The sequence below is a fragment of the Lontra canadensis genome, unplaced genomic scaffold, assembly GCF_010015895.1.
Source record: "Lontra canadensis isolate GAN:19392208 unplaced genomic scaffold, GSC_riverotter_1.0 scaffold182, whole genome shotgun sequence".
NCBI classification, from domain to species: Eukaryota; Metazoa; Chordata; class Mammalia; order Carnivora; family Mustelidae; genus Lontra; species Lontra canadensis.
Genome location: NW_022631176.1, coordinates 2081962 through 2099029, shown reverse-complemented (window position 1 = coordinate 2099029; position 17068 = coordinate 2081962). Strand labels below are relative to the sequence as shown.

The following is a 17068-nucleotide window of genomic DNA, read 5'->3' as shown; positions in this document are numbered from 1 at the left end:
ACTAGACTAACACCAGTTCTGTTACGGCATAAAAAACACAGAAGATCGAAACCTTCATCAGCTCCTCCAGGCGGTTACACTTCTTGGAAGCGAAGAGAGACGGGTGCAGGTAACTCCCATCTCCTTCATCATCGTCATCATCAGAGCTGACCCCCGACTCTGGAAAGCAAAAGCGTGTTTCAAGATTCTGGTGTGTGGGGAGAGACAGGGCACAGATACGCGACGGGAACACTCAGAAGCAGACAGAGGCAGGGCTGCAGGCAACCGTGCGGCCGTTCTCCACCCAGAAAGCACCCCTGGGGAGCAGCCCCCGCAGCACTACGCCCGATGCACTTATGGAAAGCGCGGGACACCGTGGGCATGCATCATGGGCCCACCCAGCATAGCCGTCCAGCGTCCCCTAGTCTGGGGCCTTTGTGTTTTAACTTTTTAGAAAAATGGCAAAACGTGCTGATGGATGAAAGGTAGAACAAGGCAACAGACACTTTAGAAAACTAACAGATGTGAGAAAATGAGATCTGTAACCAAGGTCTGTACAAATGAATCTGAAAATCCTGTTTCCATGGCAGACACGTACAGATAGACTGCTGTCCCTGAATGTTATGCAAAAGTTACTTGGCCTTTGTGGTAAGAATTCCCAATTTAGATATTTGATAAAAACAACAGTTTAAGGTAGACACGAATAAAAAAGGGAGAGTAGAACTAACTCCCATTTTTGTGCACACGTAACTTAACCTCAGGCCCTAAAGCCGCGTGTGCGTGGATGGCGGGAACCATCCCAGGAGGCAGATTTACTCTTTTCTCCAGGAAACGTGAAACAGCCAAAATGAGAGGAAAAATTTCCAACCCAGATGACTGTGTTCTGTTAGCACCAATATTTAATTATACTTCACTGTCTCTGGAAGTAATTAAGATTCTAGTGTGTTGTCAAGATTTCCTCAAGGAGAGCTTCACCCCACCCTAAACCCCAGCAGCGGGTCTGATGAACGCCACAGTGGTGGGCCGCACGAACATTCTGGAAGCCCTGCAGCGCGGGCTTATCCCCAGCACAGGCCCCACGTCCACACAGGACACGCAGTCTCACATACTCTTTTTCTCTTCGCTTCTGTTTTCTGCCAGCACCGTATAGCGTCCTTCTTTCATGGCTTTCTGAATGAATTTGTAGTAGGGGTTGAGGTAGTGATCAAAGCGTAGAAAGTCGAATTGAGAGTTTCGGGCCTGCTTGGCTTTCAGCATTATTTCAAACTGTGCTCCCTGTTTACACACGAAATTTGCTGTGCGCTCGATGATAGCGTGCATCTTGGCTGTTGGTGGCTATGGAAAAACATACATATTCACATGATCAATCTTTCCTCTTTTTCACTGGCCACATGACTTAAAACAGAAGAAAAACCTCGTTTTACTGTCAAATACATGAAGTAAGAGACATTTCAAGGGGCGCCCGGATGGCTCAGCTAAGCGGCCGACTCTTGACCTCGGCTCAGGTTACGATCTCAGGGTCCTGGGATTGAGCCCCATGTAAGGCTCTGCACTCAGCGGGGAGTTTGCTCGTCCCTCCCCCTCTTCCTCCCCCAACTTGCATTTTCTCTCTCAGATAAATAAAGTCTTTAAATTAAAAAAAAAAGAGAGAGACCCATTTCGGTCAGAAGAGCCCCATTTGAACAGCCCCTGGTTGGTTCCACGACACTGGTCTGTTTCTGGATTCTGCAGTATCTCACGGGGAGAAAACTCACAGACCAAGGCAGGCCACTCCAGCTTTGAGCAGAACTGACTTGAGGCAACCTTTTTTTTTTTTCTTAAGATTTTATTTACTTATTTGACAGACAGAGATCCCAAGTAGGCAGAGAGGCAGGCAGAGAGAGGTGGGGGAAAGCAGGCTCCCTGCCAAGCAGAGAACCCGATGCGGGACTTGATCCCAGGACCCTGAGATCATGACCTGAGCTGAAGGCAGAGGTTTAACCCACTGAGCCACCTAGGCACCCCTCGAGGCAACCTTTTTTATATCAACTCACTGTACCTCCATATTCAACAGGTTCTGCGATGGGGTTGGAGGCTGTGAACCCTCAGAAGCTGTATGCAAATTATGTGCATGTGCATGTTTCTAGGGAGGGTGTACACATTCCCCCAGTTTCTCAAGGGTCTACACGGCACTCCTCTTGCCTTCTGAGCTGGGACTAGATTTCCTAGCTTGGGAAGCAGCCTTTTTGGGCATCTGAGGAAAGCCCCATGCGCTCACCTGCTCCTGCACCTAACTCACCCCCACACCACGTGGGCACTGTCTGGCCACAACAGGGAGGGTCTGTCTCACCCGCGGGAACAGAGGGCACCCTGTGTTCAAGTGAGGTCTGCCTCCAAGTGAGGTCACTACCAGGAATCAGACCCTGCCAACCAGTTTCCTGACCAGGCTGCGAAGTTCCTTCCACCACATGACACGCTTGGCATTTCCCACCCACCAACGGAGCTCATCAGACCAGACGCTGAAAGCCATACTCCAAAAATACTTTTAATAATAAGGAAGAGATTAACACTTAGAAATTACATGCAAATAAAGTGGGAAATTATTCATTAAAAATGGGCAGTTAAGTATTCAAGATGCTTTCCATAATTCCAGAACCACATCCTTCATAAAATTTAAATGTCTTAATTCTCAAATTTAATGCCTGAAGTGATACAGTCCTTCACACTTAAATAGGATAAGTATCTACAATTAAAGTTATTTACTGTTCCCAAAATAAACTAGATTCCACGTCACAGGCCCACTGTGCCTGGAGTACGGATCCTGAGGCAGACTTTCAACGGCTTGTGCTAACAGCAGGATTAATCTTCGGATCTGTGTTCCACGCACACGTCGATCATTAACAGTGAATTCAGAACAGTGACCTTGAAAGGAAACCACAATGGCCTCTGTGGAGAGGCGCTCTCCGCCAACCACACTAAGCTGCTGGTTTAAAATCCCTAAAAGGAGGCCTATTCATGACACAACAGCGTGGTGAAAAGACGCGGCCACAGCGCTGGTGACTACAGAGAGAGGCGTGCTGAGCGCACTTCTGGGCCTGCTCCCAGAGCAAGTGGGTAACATGCCCGCACCTGGTGGGGAAAAGTCTTTGCTCTCCTCAGCACACTATCCTTATGCAGGTCTTTTCCTATTTATACCACGAGTATCCCTACCACAGAGTGGGATTTCAAGGCCATACACGCGTATATGATATGTTACAAAAACTAATGATAAAGGGGGAAATGCTTGTCTTATATAGGGAGGCCTTTGGTGTAAGAAGGTGCCTGAGCCCAAGAAGATAGGCTCATGCCTCCTCACTCCTCCCAGATTACAAACAGAGCTCTAAAAACTGTGGGGTAGGCGGTGGGAAATGGAAGAAGGTGAGAAAGCCCACGCCAGTGTCTGGTCTCCTAATAGCTCTGGAAAAGCAGAGGGACCAGGATGGGGTGGCACGGGAACGGAAGGCAGGGTGAACAGTGACGGGCCCCTGGAGCGGCTGGGCTGGCCCTCTCCTCTGCTGTGATCAGCGAAGGAAGAATCAAATGCCTACTTCATTCACAGCCCAAAATAAGTATTACATCAAGTCACAATTCAATTGTTAAAAACAAACAAACAAACACAGAACTATAAATGCAATAGCAGGAAACAGGAAAATATTTTTAAAATCTTAGAGGAGTGGGAAGGGACTTTCAGAACAAAATTCAGAATCCTGGGGCTACAATGGGACCTAGTGACGTGTGTGACTCCATAAACACATCTACATTCTGCGAGGAGATAGATGTTGGAAGACAAGGTGCTCGGAGAACACGCACGCACGGGGCACACGGGGCACACGGGGCACGCTCATCATACGTGAACAGTCCTTACGGATCCCAAAGAAAAGGCAAGAACTCCACAGGATGCTTCCCGCCCCTGTCCTGGGGTGACAGAACGGCTGAATCATGATGACAACAACACTCTAATCTCAACACCCACCAGCCAGAGCTCTGAGCCATCTAGACCTCAACGTGTCTCCAGCGTGCGGCGGCCAAGCGCATCTACTCCCCAGGCACCCGTGCTGCGAGGACTGAGGACAGGAGCAAAGCACAGAGCACGTGGTTGGCTACTGTCACCGCACGGCCTTAACCCCAGAGGGGGAAATGTTGAGCATGATGGCAGTTACACATTGAGTCCTGGCCTGTTCTTCCTCTGGTTCATAGAGTGTGTTCAGATGAGCGTGTTTCCCCCAGAAAGAACTTCTAACCGGATCTGTGGGGCAGCAGCACTTCCAGCCCCCGTGGTTGACCAGAACAACCCTCCCTCCCCACTGCCAGCGGAGCTCTAGGTGTGCGCCAGGTGTGGGGCACACAACTGAACACGAGCAGGTGTGGGCAGAGTACACCCTGAATCAGGACCAGGCACACGGAGAGCTCAGGAGGTGACCAAGATGGGCATCCGGGTCCCTGAGAAGGGGACAAAGGGCTGAAAACACAACCCTGGGACAAACGATGCCAGGCTATATACCAAGGGAGAAACACAAGAAAACACACACAGACTCACTAGGAAAAGCTAAAACAAAGCTGTGAGGTCACTTTAGAGGCCCGGTAGGATGTGGAGCTGGGAGGGCTGCTGGGGTTTCGTGGAGGACACCACCAGCCATGGCCTGTCTCGAACACCCACCGACATCTGTCTCCCGAGTGCCACGATTTCTAACTACTCATCTTCACACAGCCCCACGGATCCCGTCACTAGGCTCTCCTCCAAAAGCCCAGTTTCAACATCAAGAACACTCAAGTACCTGCTTTCTTTACTGAGAGGGGCCCCCGCGCACAGAGGCAGCACCGCTCCCCCACCGCAGGCCAGAAGCTCCCACTGCAAGCACCGGTGTTCCACGCCGCGCCCCCCCCCCCCCCCCGCCCCGAACATCACAGTGAGTCACAGGCCACCAACCGCTGCCCCAAGCCCTGACGCCGGCACGAAGGGAATGACCCTCCAGCAGTGCCCCGACAGTGCTCAGACATGAATCAAACAATGTCCCACTTGAGAGGCCGCTCTGCGATACTATCACAAGAAACTCTTTAACATCAAGAAGGCAAATTACTATTCTGGTCTCCAAAGGGTAGCGACTATTTTTAGCTCCAGGAGACCATTAAAACAGCTTAGTGACGCTTACTCTGGCTGAGAATGCAGAGCCATTAAATACTTTAATAGAAAGTAAACAACGCAATAAAATCCATTATACTTCCACGTTTATATCTGCATAAAAGTTTAAAAATAAACTTTCACATAAAAATAAATAAAATTCCATATAGTCAACCTTAAATAAACGCTCTCAACATTAAATATAGGTAAGGGAGCAACTTGTTTTTAATGGGTCTCTCATGTAAAATAAATAGCACATTCCAGAACAAGAAGGAATATAACCCAGAACCACACACAGGAAGCCAGTAACACAAGTCTCAGGATAACCGACGTTCAACTGGCACGTTCAGCTTTAACTTAACGCTGGAAATGGGGAAACAAATACGATAATTCCACCCAGCAAAATCCACAGACATGGGGCGCCTGGGTGGCTCAGTGGGTTAAAGCCGCTGCCTTCGGCTCAGGTCATGATCCCAGGGTCCTGGGATCAAGCCCCGCATTGGGCTCTCTGCTCTGCAGGAAGCCTGCTTCCCCCTCTGTCTCTGCCTGCCTCTCTGCCTACTTGTGATCTGTCTGTCAAATAAATAAATAAAATCTTTTATTTTTTTTTAAAGATTTTATTTATTTGACACAGAGAGAGATAGATCACAAAGATGCAGAAAAACAGGCAGAGAGAGGGGGAAGGAGGCTCCTCGAAGAGCAGAGTCCAATGCGGGACTCGATCCCAGGACCCTGAGATCATGACCTGAGCCGAAGGCAGAGGCTTAACCCACTGAGCCACCCAGGCGCCCCAATAAATAAAATCTTAAAAAAAAAAAAATCCAGACATTTTCACTCCTACTTGCACAAAGACTGAGACAGCGAAGGAGAGAGAGGGTGTGAGTGTGTAAATGTAGGAAGGGACGGGGTCGAGGCTCTGCCACTTGCCATCGACACGTGAAAACAGGGGCTAGAACCTTCCACCAAGAATTTGGCCCCCCATGCACCCAGAGGCTCAGAACCAGGGCAGGCCTGCGTCCATGCCACTAGAAATTCAGTCACAAAAATGTCACGGGAAAAACCACCCCGAACACCTACATCACCCCCCCAACCCCAGCCTCTGCTGAGTACGCCCAGGCAACACTCCTGGCCCTCCACCAGCATGGCCACGGTCCTCTCCTGCGGAAAGGGGCCAGGCACAGCAGCTAGCATACGGGCCGTTAGCATTACATGACACAGAAGATACACAGCAGCCAGTGCAGGGCTGGGAGTGTAGGAGACCCCCAGAGACGCCCACCGTAACCCAGCCTGAACCCCTCAGGACGCAGCTGGAAGAATGTCGTGAGGGGAGCGTGAACCGCGCCACTCGGCCGGGCTCAACCTGCAGAGCACTCAGGCCAAGACAAGCTCTGCCCAGGCTTCCTCCGGAGTGCCAGGTGGCCTAGAGATGCCACCGGGCCTTCGTCCGCAGGAACGGGAAGCCTGGCTGTGAGAGCAGCAAGGTAAGGTAAAGGCATTTCCCTTAAGACCCCGCCAAAGCCACCCTGGAAAAAGCCGGGACAAAGCCACTTCCCCACAAGCCACACTGCCGTGATCGAGGCTGTTCGTGGGCCTGAATGGGGCTGACGGCTTCCTCGCCGCTCACCCTGACGCTTCCGCCGCGCTGGTAAATGTGCGGGCTTAGCCCTACGGCCCCCGCAGGCAGCTCCTTGAGTCCCTGATGCTCTGGGCTAGAATTCCTCCCTTTCTCTTCGGAGGAGGACAGGCAGGGTGTGGTCTGGTGTCCGTGACTCACAGATCATCTGGCAGCACCACGACCTTACGGAGCCGTCAGGGCTGCGGCCGGGCTCCATGCGCCCGGCGCTCCTGACCCACAGCGGGAACGATGGGCAACACCGGGACAGGAGGCACACGTACCAGCTCCACGTCAGGCGGCACGTTCAGCCCCACAGGGGCAATGAAAGGCTCCTCGTTTTCCTCTATGTTTTCAGCCTCATTTTTTTCTGTATAAAAAGAAAATATAAAACTTCAGAACAATGACCAGGAAGGAAGGCGGCCACCAGCAGTAAGCAACAACAGAGGGACCAGAGCGAGTGGCGCTCCCCGGATCTTCACCTTCACATCATCACCTCTAGAGACACTCACCCGTCGCCTCTCCCGCCCCGGCACGTGCCCGTCGGGCATTACCAACCCCCTCTGGATGAGGCCGCTGGGGCACGGAGCTCTCCCAGAGACCCAGCTCCAGGCATCTCCCCACAACGCGCCCTGCTTAGCGGGCGCTCAGCCTGCGGTCAGTTCTCCCCGCTCCCAGCTCTGTGATCTGTGTGTGTGTTTAACTGGCACTAAGACCTCCTCTGAGTGGTTTCTGCGGGATCCCCAGGGAGACAGCACAGCACGGGTGCCCAACCTCCACATGGCAGGCTGATTTCACCATCGAGCTGTAAAGCCCTTAAGAGCAACGGGCAAGACTTCTCGACACACGCAAACCACCTCCCTACCATCAATAACCAGACGCCTCTTTCCCATTTCCATCTACAAACAGCTCTGTCCGCTGTGGGTCACACAGGACACTGCTTGTCAGAGCCTCCCGAATCAGAGGGGACCTGCATATCTCGCAATCTCTCAGGGGATCACCTACTGAAAGGACATAGTGAAATGTACAAAAGCCTAAGAGAAAACTTATCAAAGCTAACATTATAAAGGATTTCAAGACACACACAGGTTTTCCTGCCCAAAAAAACCCCCCAAAAATATTAAACACGAAATCTTCATCAAAATCAACGCTTCCGGGGTGCGTGGGTGGCTCAGTTGGTTAAGCAACTGCCTTCAGCTCAGATCATGGTCCCGGAGTCCCGGGATCAAGTCTCGCATCAGGGTCCCAGCTCCATGGGGAGTCTGCTTCTCCCTCTGACCTTTTCTCGCCTCTCATGCTCTCTCTCACTGTGTCTCTCTCTCAAATAAATAAATAAATAATCTTTAAAAAACAAAAACAAAAACAAAAACAAAACACAATGTTTCCACCACATGTGGTTTCTTGATGAACAATTTTGAAGGTTTTCTATCACATCTAATTCTTCTACGAAGCCAAGGAGGGCTTATAAGCAGGTTTCACTGTACCTAAAAACCTGGGAATTCTAGTCGGATGAGATACGGGCAGATGAACACCGTCCATCCTGTCTGTTTCTGCTTAGGCAGCCTTCTTCTCCCCTAACAACCAGAGACACACTCAGACCTGATCGCTTCACGCGATCAGCAGCCCCGCAGCCCGGCAGCAGGGCCCAAATGGCCCGGTGTGGCTGCAGGACACCGGACACCCTGATTTGCAACGCGTCAAGGAGCAACTCCAAATCTCACAGTCTCCCTGAGCCTGGGGCTGCTGCTCCCGAGTAGCGGAGCCCGAAGCAAGAGCTGTGTGGGACACGAGGTTACACGGGGCTGCTCTGTCCTTACACACACCTTAATTTACAGAAAAATGGCTTTAGTAGCACAGAACAGAACATAGCCATTGCAACACTCAGATTCAACTAAATTCAAATCCCCTTTTTTCACAAAAGAGATCTTCGATAATGATAGGAAAAAAACAGGCAAAGGAGAATCTGCCATGCGGGAGGAAGAGGGGATGGTGCACAGACACAAAGCTGGCCGCCGCTGGCTGGCAGCATAAAGCTTCAACTGTCCCCAGAATGCCAAGACGGCAGAGTAACTTTGAAAATCAAGGAATATTTAGACCTGCTGATGGCACCGAAAAACCCAAAAACCAAAACCAAAACCAAAACCAACTATATATTTATATTTTTTAATAATGCAGCACTGAAGTAGAACTTCCTTATCAGTGGTACTGGGCACCAACCTGAATTCTACTGTGTGCAGGTACGTGTGGTGTTTTCCTGCATTAGCATAAGCGAAGCACAAAAGGCCGAGAGGTGAGTTTCACATGGGCCCGACTCTCACTGGAAAAACTGATCAGCAGGGCGCCTGGGTGGCTCTGTCCGCTGAGCGCTGGCTCTTCATTTTGGCTTAGGCCAGATCTCGGCTCCTGGGATCTGGCCCCACGTTGGGCTCTGCACTCGGCGGAGTCTGCTCCAGATTCTCCTTCTCCCTGTGCCCCCCACCCACCCCGCCCTGCTCAGGCACATGCTCTGTAGTGCTCTCTCTCAAATAAATCTATCTTCAAAAAAATTTAATCAGCATATAAGGCAAAGTCCTGAGGACGACTACAGAAAAGAAAACAAATTATAAAATACTAAAGAGAACTTTATGTTTAAGAGAAAGCATACTGTAACTTCGAGGGCAAACTAAATCACACTGAAATTCTTAAATTTCAGTAACTATAGAGAAGTTTAATTATACCGAGACAATATCCGACACGTGTAATAGGGGTTGGCAACTTTCGGGACAATGCCAGATGGTAAGCTCACTTCCGGCCACACGTGCCCTGTGGGCCAGCTACTCGACTCTGCGGTTGAGACACAGAGGCTGCCCAGACGCTGCGTGCACAAACCAGTGTGGCTGTGACTCCATGACACTTCTCTGACAAAACCTGCTGGCTGGGGTGATGGTGGCAGTGTGCACAGCTCTAATAGAGAACGTTAAGAAATTAGTATTATGGATTTTTCCAAAGATTGTTACTTGACCTTGCAAATGACATTTGGCTTTTATAAATTTCCATTCTTCAGGTACAAAGTTATATAGCACGTATTCCTTCCTTCTGATCAAAACCACTATGTGTTTAAAGCATACGTAATGCACACGATTCGGGAACAAAACAACAGAATCTACTATCCGGAACTCTAGCAGAGGTACGTGTGGACAGAGGAGCGAGCGCTTACTTCCGGACCTGTAAGAACATTCCCACTGCGTCCTCACTTCTGAAGGTGTGAAATGCCTTAACGAGGCTTTAACTGATCACAGTCCCAAAGACAGCTGGAAAGTCTTATCACAAGCTCCTAGGACACAGCCACACAGCCATGACCGCTGCCCACGACACAGAGAACAGGATGAGGGGAAGGGCAACAAGGAAGCACCTGTGCAAGACCGCCCTCCGGCCTGTCCAGTGAGGGCCGCAGGAGCCCCCAGGTGGCCGCACCAGGCTGGGCAGACCACGGTGCATCACGGAGCGGTCGTAACCACTTTAGACCTGTGAGGAGGTTTGCAACTGAAGGAGAAACCAATTAAGTCCCAAATAACCAAGTGTTAGCCCTAAAACCAACGCCCTGGTTGATATGATTCTAGTTCATTATTTTAAACATTCAAATAAAGTTAAACATTCGAAAAGTTAAAGTTCTCCTTCCCTTTAACGTTTTTATGTGTTTATTTTAAGCTCCACACCCAACGTGGAGCTAGAACTCTTGGCCCTGAGATCAAGAGTCACGTGCTCTATGGACAGATCCAGCCAGTGCCCCACACAGTTCTTCTTCCCCTTAAACAGAGTGTCCTGCACACAGTGACTCAGCCTTACGGTTTTCGGCTCACGTTGTCATTATCGATGTTAGCGTCTGATCGTTGCACAAGGCTGTGACAATGGTGCTCTCAGAGTCTACCAAAGTGGCAGGGTATCTGTTCCTGCGCTCACAGTCCAGCTACTTCGGGGCACTCTTTTTTTATATCCAAAGTTCCTAGAGTTAAAGCAGCAGAGTAGGATTTTAAAGTGTCCCATTTCACATCACTATGACTGTGCACCACCACACGGGCGCGCACGCTGCGGGTCCTACTGAGTCCAACTGGGGGGGGCAGGGGAAGGGTCCTCCGGCTCTTCCCTGCTGAGGAGCAAGGAACTCCTCAGCCAGCCTTCTGCTGAGCCCCGCTGTGACTTCAGGTGTGGAGGGCACAGGGAACGGGGTTCACTCGAGGGCAGTCAACGCCTACTCTACTCTCTCAACACCCCGAGGGCAAATCACGGGGTCTCATGAGTTAAGGAACAAAGACTCCAGAGTAAGTCATTTCCAGTTACCGGAGTCCAAGCGAAATCTGCGAAAGGCAATGAGGTCTAATGCAGACCCGAGTCTGCAATCAGTTTCCACCTCCAAGAACACTTAATTTTCTGGCTTCTAGCTCTGTTCTACCCTGAGAAGGAGTCCGCTAATGGTGCCTGCGTCGCTGTGAGGTGACAAGTACTCAGCAGCCGCACCCGTACCTTGAAGACTTTCCCACTGCGTATGCCATAGCCGCCAATGCTATGTCACCCGGCGCAGTGTTCTCCCCTCACCTCTCTGTTTAGAAGGTTCCTCCTCTTCTGTGGGCTCTGACGGGTCATAGTAGTCACTACCGTAGGTGAAGCCCACTGCGTTATAGCTCCCATCCTCTGCCAGGGCTTCACTCAATCGCTTGTATTCTTCCTCTTGAATAAAAATGAGAATTTTATTAACAAAAATAGAAACTTACTGAGAAAAATTTTATATATTTCTAAAGTTGTGGCTATCAGTAAAGCATACAACACACTTTTTTCAGCCTCTTTTGGAGGCAAAAACGTTTTTACAAATTCACACCTCAAATCTATTAATATGTACTTTTGCCAGTACACGTTTACCACAGATAGCAGAATACACGTCTTTTGTGGAAAATTTCTTCCTGCTGAGAAATTTGGGGATTAAGAACTGTATTAAAGATTGTTAAGGCAAAGACAAGAACATCAATTTTAGTTTATACGATACTGTTAAAGAAGAACAGTTAAAGAGTTTGGTTTTTGTTTTTTCAAATCCCAGTCTGCCCTCAAAAGCTGGGAAAATTCTTTGTGGCTCTCTATATATAAACTATCCTGAGGTCCTCTCAGAACGCAAAGACTCCTGTTTTTCCAATCCACTGGGTACTGTCAAGATAATATCAGAAAGAGTGAGTATAAAAAAATGAATGGGAGTAAATTTTAAATACTTAAAAAATTTTAAAAAGTTTGTTGCTTAAGTAAGTTTTTCTTGAGCAGTACCTTGCCTTGCCTCCTCCTCAAGCAAGTCCGTATGCAAGGCTAAATACCTCTCCTCATCACACAGGGCATCTATTCGTGCCTCCTCTTCAGAGAGCTGGTAATCGCGGTTCCACGTGGAATACTCAGCATCGTACTCAGAAAGGTCATGCAGGTGACCGCGCCCATCATATCTGTAATATGAACACGCTGGTCACTGGGAAGAAGTTAACGTCTAGGTTGGTTCGTGTGGGCTGTTTCACATATATACTTACCGATTAAAACAAATAAAAATATTAAAACAAACATAAAAAAATCTTCTCTGATTTATATTTAATTTGGCTAGTCACATCTCACCTACTTTTAAAACTCAAGTTATCTTAACAAAGTCTAAATTCCTTTGTATAATATGATAAGGCTTATAATTAAAGGTAAACAATCCTTTAACAGCATAAATGGTGCCCACTTCACTGGCAGTGCTTACCGTTTATGGTTTGGTCAACCATTCAATGCCATTTGCAAAAAAATAAAAACTAGAAATTTTTTTTTTCTGAGAAGTCAAATATCATAGCTTACATTCACACAAACCGAATACATAAATACCTATCCGTAAGAACCCAACGGTCGAAATTTCCTCGCTTCTTTCTGCTAGTCCCGAACTCTCAGGAGAGATCTTCACCAAAGAAACTTGCGTCCATTGGAGGTAAAATCTTGGCTAGGCTCGCCCCCTAGCCACTTGGCTGAGGAAATAAGTGCTGGGTTACGTGATAGAGAGACACACATACATAGGAACAGTGACATATACGTGCAGTTTAAGGAGGTTCACTGGAAACAGAGCAAAACTATTAGCAGGTGCAGTATAAATATCTTCTTCTAAACTTTACACCCCCAGGGAATCACAGACGTTAAGACGCATCCATGTTTATGTGCATGGACCAACAGGCACTGTAGCCAAATTAGGAATAAGAAGGGCACTTTTTGTTACGCTTTTAACATAAAGATTCAGGGAAGCTGCTGTTGATGTGCAGAATCAGATAATAAACGAGTGAGTTAGAAACACTCAGATTTAGGCTTGCAAAAACAAACAGAGACAAACAAAAGTCTGCCTGATTTTTTAATGCTGACTTTTGTAATGCGGACCAAAAAGTATAAAAAAAAAAAAAGACATTTACAAGAAAAAAGGCCAAAATTCCAGAGTAGCCAAGTTATTGCACTTTATTAAATTTCAAAATTACTTTTACTTTGCTGTAAACCTCCTTAACTTACAAATGTAGATCATTATTTGAAAATATTATACATGTACATGTGTAGCGTTTGCTCCCCATTAGTTTTGGAAGACCTCACTCCAATCATGTACAGAATGATACCGAAAACTGCGTAAGTAGCTCAGACTTGTTGCTTACCAAGCTTTAATAATAAATATCACAAGTAACACTTTGTAACACTTTGGAAAAGCAAGCTGCCTGACAACTCAGGCAACACTGATCACAGAAACTAAGGTTTAAAGGCACAGCATGTTTGAGCAGAGTATGGAGCATCAGGTCCAGACCTGCTCCGGCAACCCTCCCTTCCAGAGTCATTGTTGTCTAGATCTAACTCCAAACGGCAATGTCAGGGATGGAAAAAGGCCTATTTGGTCATGAATGTGTCCATTCTGGCCAGCTCACAGGTTATCCCTACAGTCATGTCCCAGGGCTTTGCAGAATCCAGCTTTAATCAAACGACGGGCTTCCTTCACTCGGAGACACTATTCCACAGTTAAATGGCTGGTCATCGTTAGCTTTTCAGTCCGGGCCCCAGACGTAGAGTTGCCAAACCGGCAAAAAACCAAACCAACAAGCCAAAACTCCAAGGAGGAGAAGGAAAGTGGGACTGAAAATATGGGGGGGCGGGGGGGGGGGCGGGGAGCAAACAACCTACACCATGTAATGCCATCCTTTTCAAACCAAACATCTTTAGAAATCCCCAGTCCCGGGACCCCTCTGCCCAAAGTGGCTAAACATCCTCCAGGGCGATTACCTAAAGCAGGTTTGATTTGAAAAGAAACACATCTGCGTCCCAGTTCCACCCCTCGGTTTTAAGAGACCGTGAAACCAGCCCTAAGAACACTATCTCTAACAGCAAAGCCAGTGTCTGCCCCAAGTCAATCGGCTTCCAACTGACTGGCACCTTCACCCTCGGTCTGAACCAAGTCAGCTTCGCCAGATTGTCCCAGTGGGGAGGAGGGGGCTGGCGGAATCAAATGTCATGCCGGCAAAATGCCGGCGCTCCACAAGGAGGGCGCAGGCGGCACACGAGCTTCAAGGCTAACTCTCGGGATCCAAAAGGTTTTCTAACAGCGCGGCCTCCGCGTGCGCATTTCGGGGTTGCCCTGTCACCACACGGAGCTGTGGGAGCGCCTCGAGTAGGGAGGCAGCGCACTACCCCCACGAGAACGCCGATCGGGAGAGGCCAGTGCACGGGCCGCTTCCACCGCGCGGAGTGGCCAACCGGAACCAGCGACTGGGGTGAGGGGTCGCGAGGGGCTGCAGGAGCAGAGACGATCCCTCCGGCGACACACGCGGCGCGCAACTCCAGCCAGTGTCTTAGGGCAGGTTTCACCGTCCCCCTCCCTCCAAAACCTGGGGGTTGTAAGGACAGAGGAGGGGGTCCCCCAGATCCCCGCTGGCTCCACAAAACCCCTTTTTAGTCCTGGCCATCAAGTCAACATCAGACGAAATCAAGCGGGCGAGGGAAGGGGAGGACCGGCGGGTGGGGGGAGGAACCGACCTGTCGATGAGGATCTTGTGGTCCCCCATCCAGGGGATGAGGTGCTGTCCCTGCTCCTGGGCCAGCGCCCGCTCGTCATCCCGGAACAGTTTGCAGGCATAGCCGAAGACCAGCAGCTCCACTCGGTTCCCCCCACCGCCGGCACCGCCGGGTCCGGCCTCCTCCTTCGCGCCGCTTTTCCTCTCGGCTTTGGCACGGCCTCCGCTCGCGCCGTACATGACAGCGTCCCCGGCGTCCAGGCTGGTCCTCTTCTGCGCCGCGCGGATGTCCCCAATGCCTCCGCCTGGCCTACCCCCTCAGTCAAAAGCGCCGCATCCCGGCCCCAAACTCGACACCGCCGCCATAGCGGGCAACAAAATGGAGGAAGCGCAACTTCCGGCGAGGGGCTGCCCTACTTCCGGCGAGCGGATTCCGCAGATTCGCTACTCCTTGGAGCCGTTCGAGGCGCCAGAAAGTGTTTTGGTTCTAGCCTTTTGCATTCGGAGGCGTCGCCACGGTAGGAGCTGATGTGATCAAAGGATAGCGCATGTGTGGTGTTCGTTTACTCAGACCGTAGTCCAGAGCAGTGGCGAAAGCGCGGCGCCGGATTACGCGCTACCTTCATCGGGCCTGCTGGGCGCTGGGCGGAAGGAGGGCGGGGGCTGCGCAGGCAGAGTGCGCGGCTCTCTGGGGCGGCCCCTCCCTGCGCCGGGGCGAGGTCTCCTGGTACCCGTTGCTGGGTCGTGGGTTCGGGCCGAGGGCTGGGGTTCAGGGGCTGGGCCCTGGGGGACCGGGAGATTCTGGGGCTGGGGATCTCTTGGGCTGGAGGGCTGGGGGCCCAGGGGCCGAGGGGCAGGAAACTCGGGGAGCGCTGGGTCTGGGGGGCCGTGGAGCTCTGAAGGTAGAGGCTGGGGCCTGGGGGAGCCGGGGGAACTCTGAGGCTAGAAGCTGCGGGGGAGCGGGGAGCCCTGAGGCCAAGGGCATGGGGGCCAGGGGGCTCCGGGGGTTGGGGGTCGGGGGGCCGGGGAGCTCTGAGGTTGGGGGCCAGGGGGCTGGGTAGCTCCGAGACTGGGGGTTGGGTGGTCGGGGAGCTCTGAGCCTGGGGGCTGGAGTTCAGGGGACGGGGAGCTCTGAGGCTAGAGGCTGGGGGCTGGCAGGGGAGCTTTAAGGCTGGGGGTTCGAAGGCCGGGGAGCTCTGAGGCTAGGAGCTGGGGGACCAGGGAGCTCTGAGGCTGGGGGCCAGGAGCTGGATAGCTCCGAGCCTGGGGGCTGGGGGCTGGGGTCGGGGGACTGGGAAGCTCTGAGGCTGGAGGGCCAGGGAGCTCTGAGGCTGGGGGCTGGGGAGACCCGGGGTTGGGGGCCAGGCCCTGCCCTGTCCAAGGCAGTCACTCCAGGTTTCTGAGGCCCTGGTAACTTCTGAGGTCCTGGGGATCGGGACCTTCATCCCGTCCATCTGGGAATATTTCCGTAGCAGAAACCAAAGGGCTTAGCAAGCCGTGAAGGCTCTCCCGGTAACCCGGCTTCAGGGTGTGGGGACTCGTGGGAAAAATGTAGTCGAGATTGGTACAGAGGGCCTGGTTCTGGGAGACCAGCCACCTGGATGTGGAGTGACTGCTACTCCTCCTTGGCCTCGGTTTTCCCACCTGTGTATTCTGAAGGAGAGTGGCACCTTCCAGTCCAGCCTAGACCTTCAGGGCAGACTGCCCAGCGGCTGGAGTGCAGAAGCACTTCTTGGGGCCCCGAGCACTCTCCAAGCTGCGCCTCAACTGGCAGTGAAGTAGATGTTCTTTCCGCCAGCCCACATCTCTTGTCTGTGAAATACAGCTCTTTTCGCTAATAAGGTTGAGATAAGGTAATGCATATAAACGGTAATAGGGTTTTAAAAATTAAGCCACGAGCAGTTTCTACCTCAGGGCCTTTGCTCTTGTGATTTCTTTGGCTGTGTCACTCTTCTGGCTTTTTCTGGGCCAGGCTTCCCATCCAGGTCCCAACTCTGTCCCCTTTTCAGCCTGGCTGTAGGTGTGCACACTAAGTAGAATTTCCCGCACTGGTCCTCCCTTCTTGGGGTTGATCTGCCCTTGGAGCACCAACCACTGTCTCACATTACATCCTACATATAGCTCCCCTCAGTATTTGCTCCAGGAGAGCAGGAGTCTTGTGGGTTCTGCTGAGCATCCCAGTTCCTGGGCTAGGGCCTGGCACACAGTTGGCCAAGCATGGATTTCTCTCTGTAGAATGAACATGACAGAGCCATGGTCCTGTCTGGCTCCACAAGGCTGCCTTGCTACCACTGAGGGAGCATACCGTAGCTTTCTCAGTTGCTCGGTAAG

General features: G+C 50.9%; 1 protein-coding gene across 3 annotated transcripts in view; it reads right to left on the bottom strand.

The window, feature by feature from the left end:
* The window catches only part of SFSWAP (splicing factor SWAP), a 66942-nt gene extending 51807 nt beyond the window's left edge, over positions 1-15135 (bottom strand). Inside the window, exons 1-6 of one of the 3 annotated variants that reach the window (XM_032846901.1) lie at positions 14760-15135; positions 12015-12184; positions 11301-11432; positions 7013-7098; positions 1089-1314; positions 53-159 (exon numbers count right to left, since the gene is read on the bottom strand). In XM_032846901.1, the coding sequence (XP_032702792.1) occupies positions 53-159; positions 1089-1314; positions 7013-7098; positions 11301-11432; positions 12015-12184; positions 14760-14977 (939 nt within the window). In that variant the 5' untranslated portion in view covers positions 14978-15135. Of the gene's footprint in view, positions 1-52; positions 160-1088; positions 1315-7012; positions 7099-11300; positions 11433-12014; positions 12280-14759 lie in introns of those variants that run through there. The other 2 variants (XM_032846899.1, XM_032846900.1) reach the window with 2 other exon arrangements.
* Between the last annotated feature and the right edge of the window lie 1933 nt (positions 15136-17068).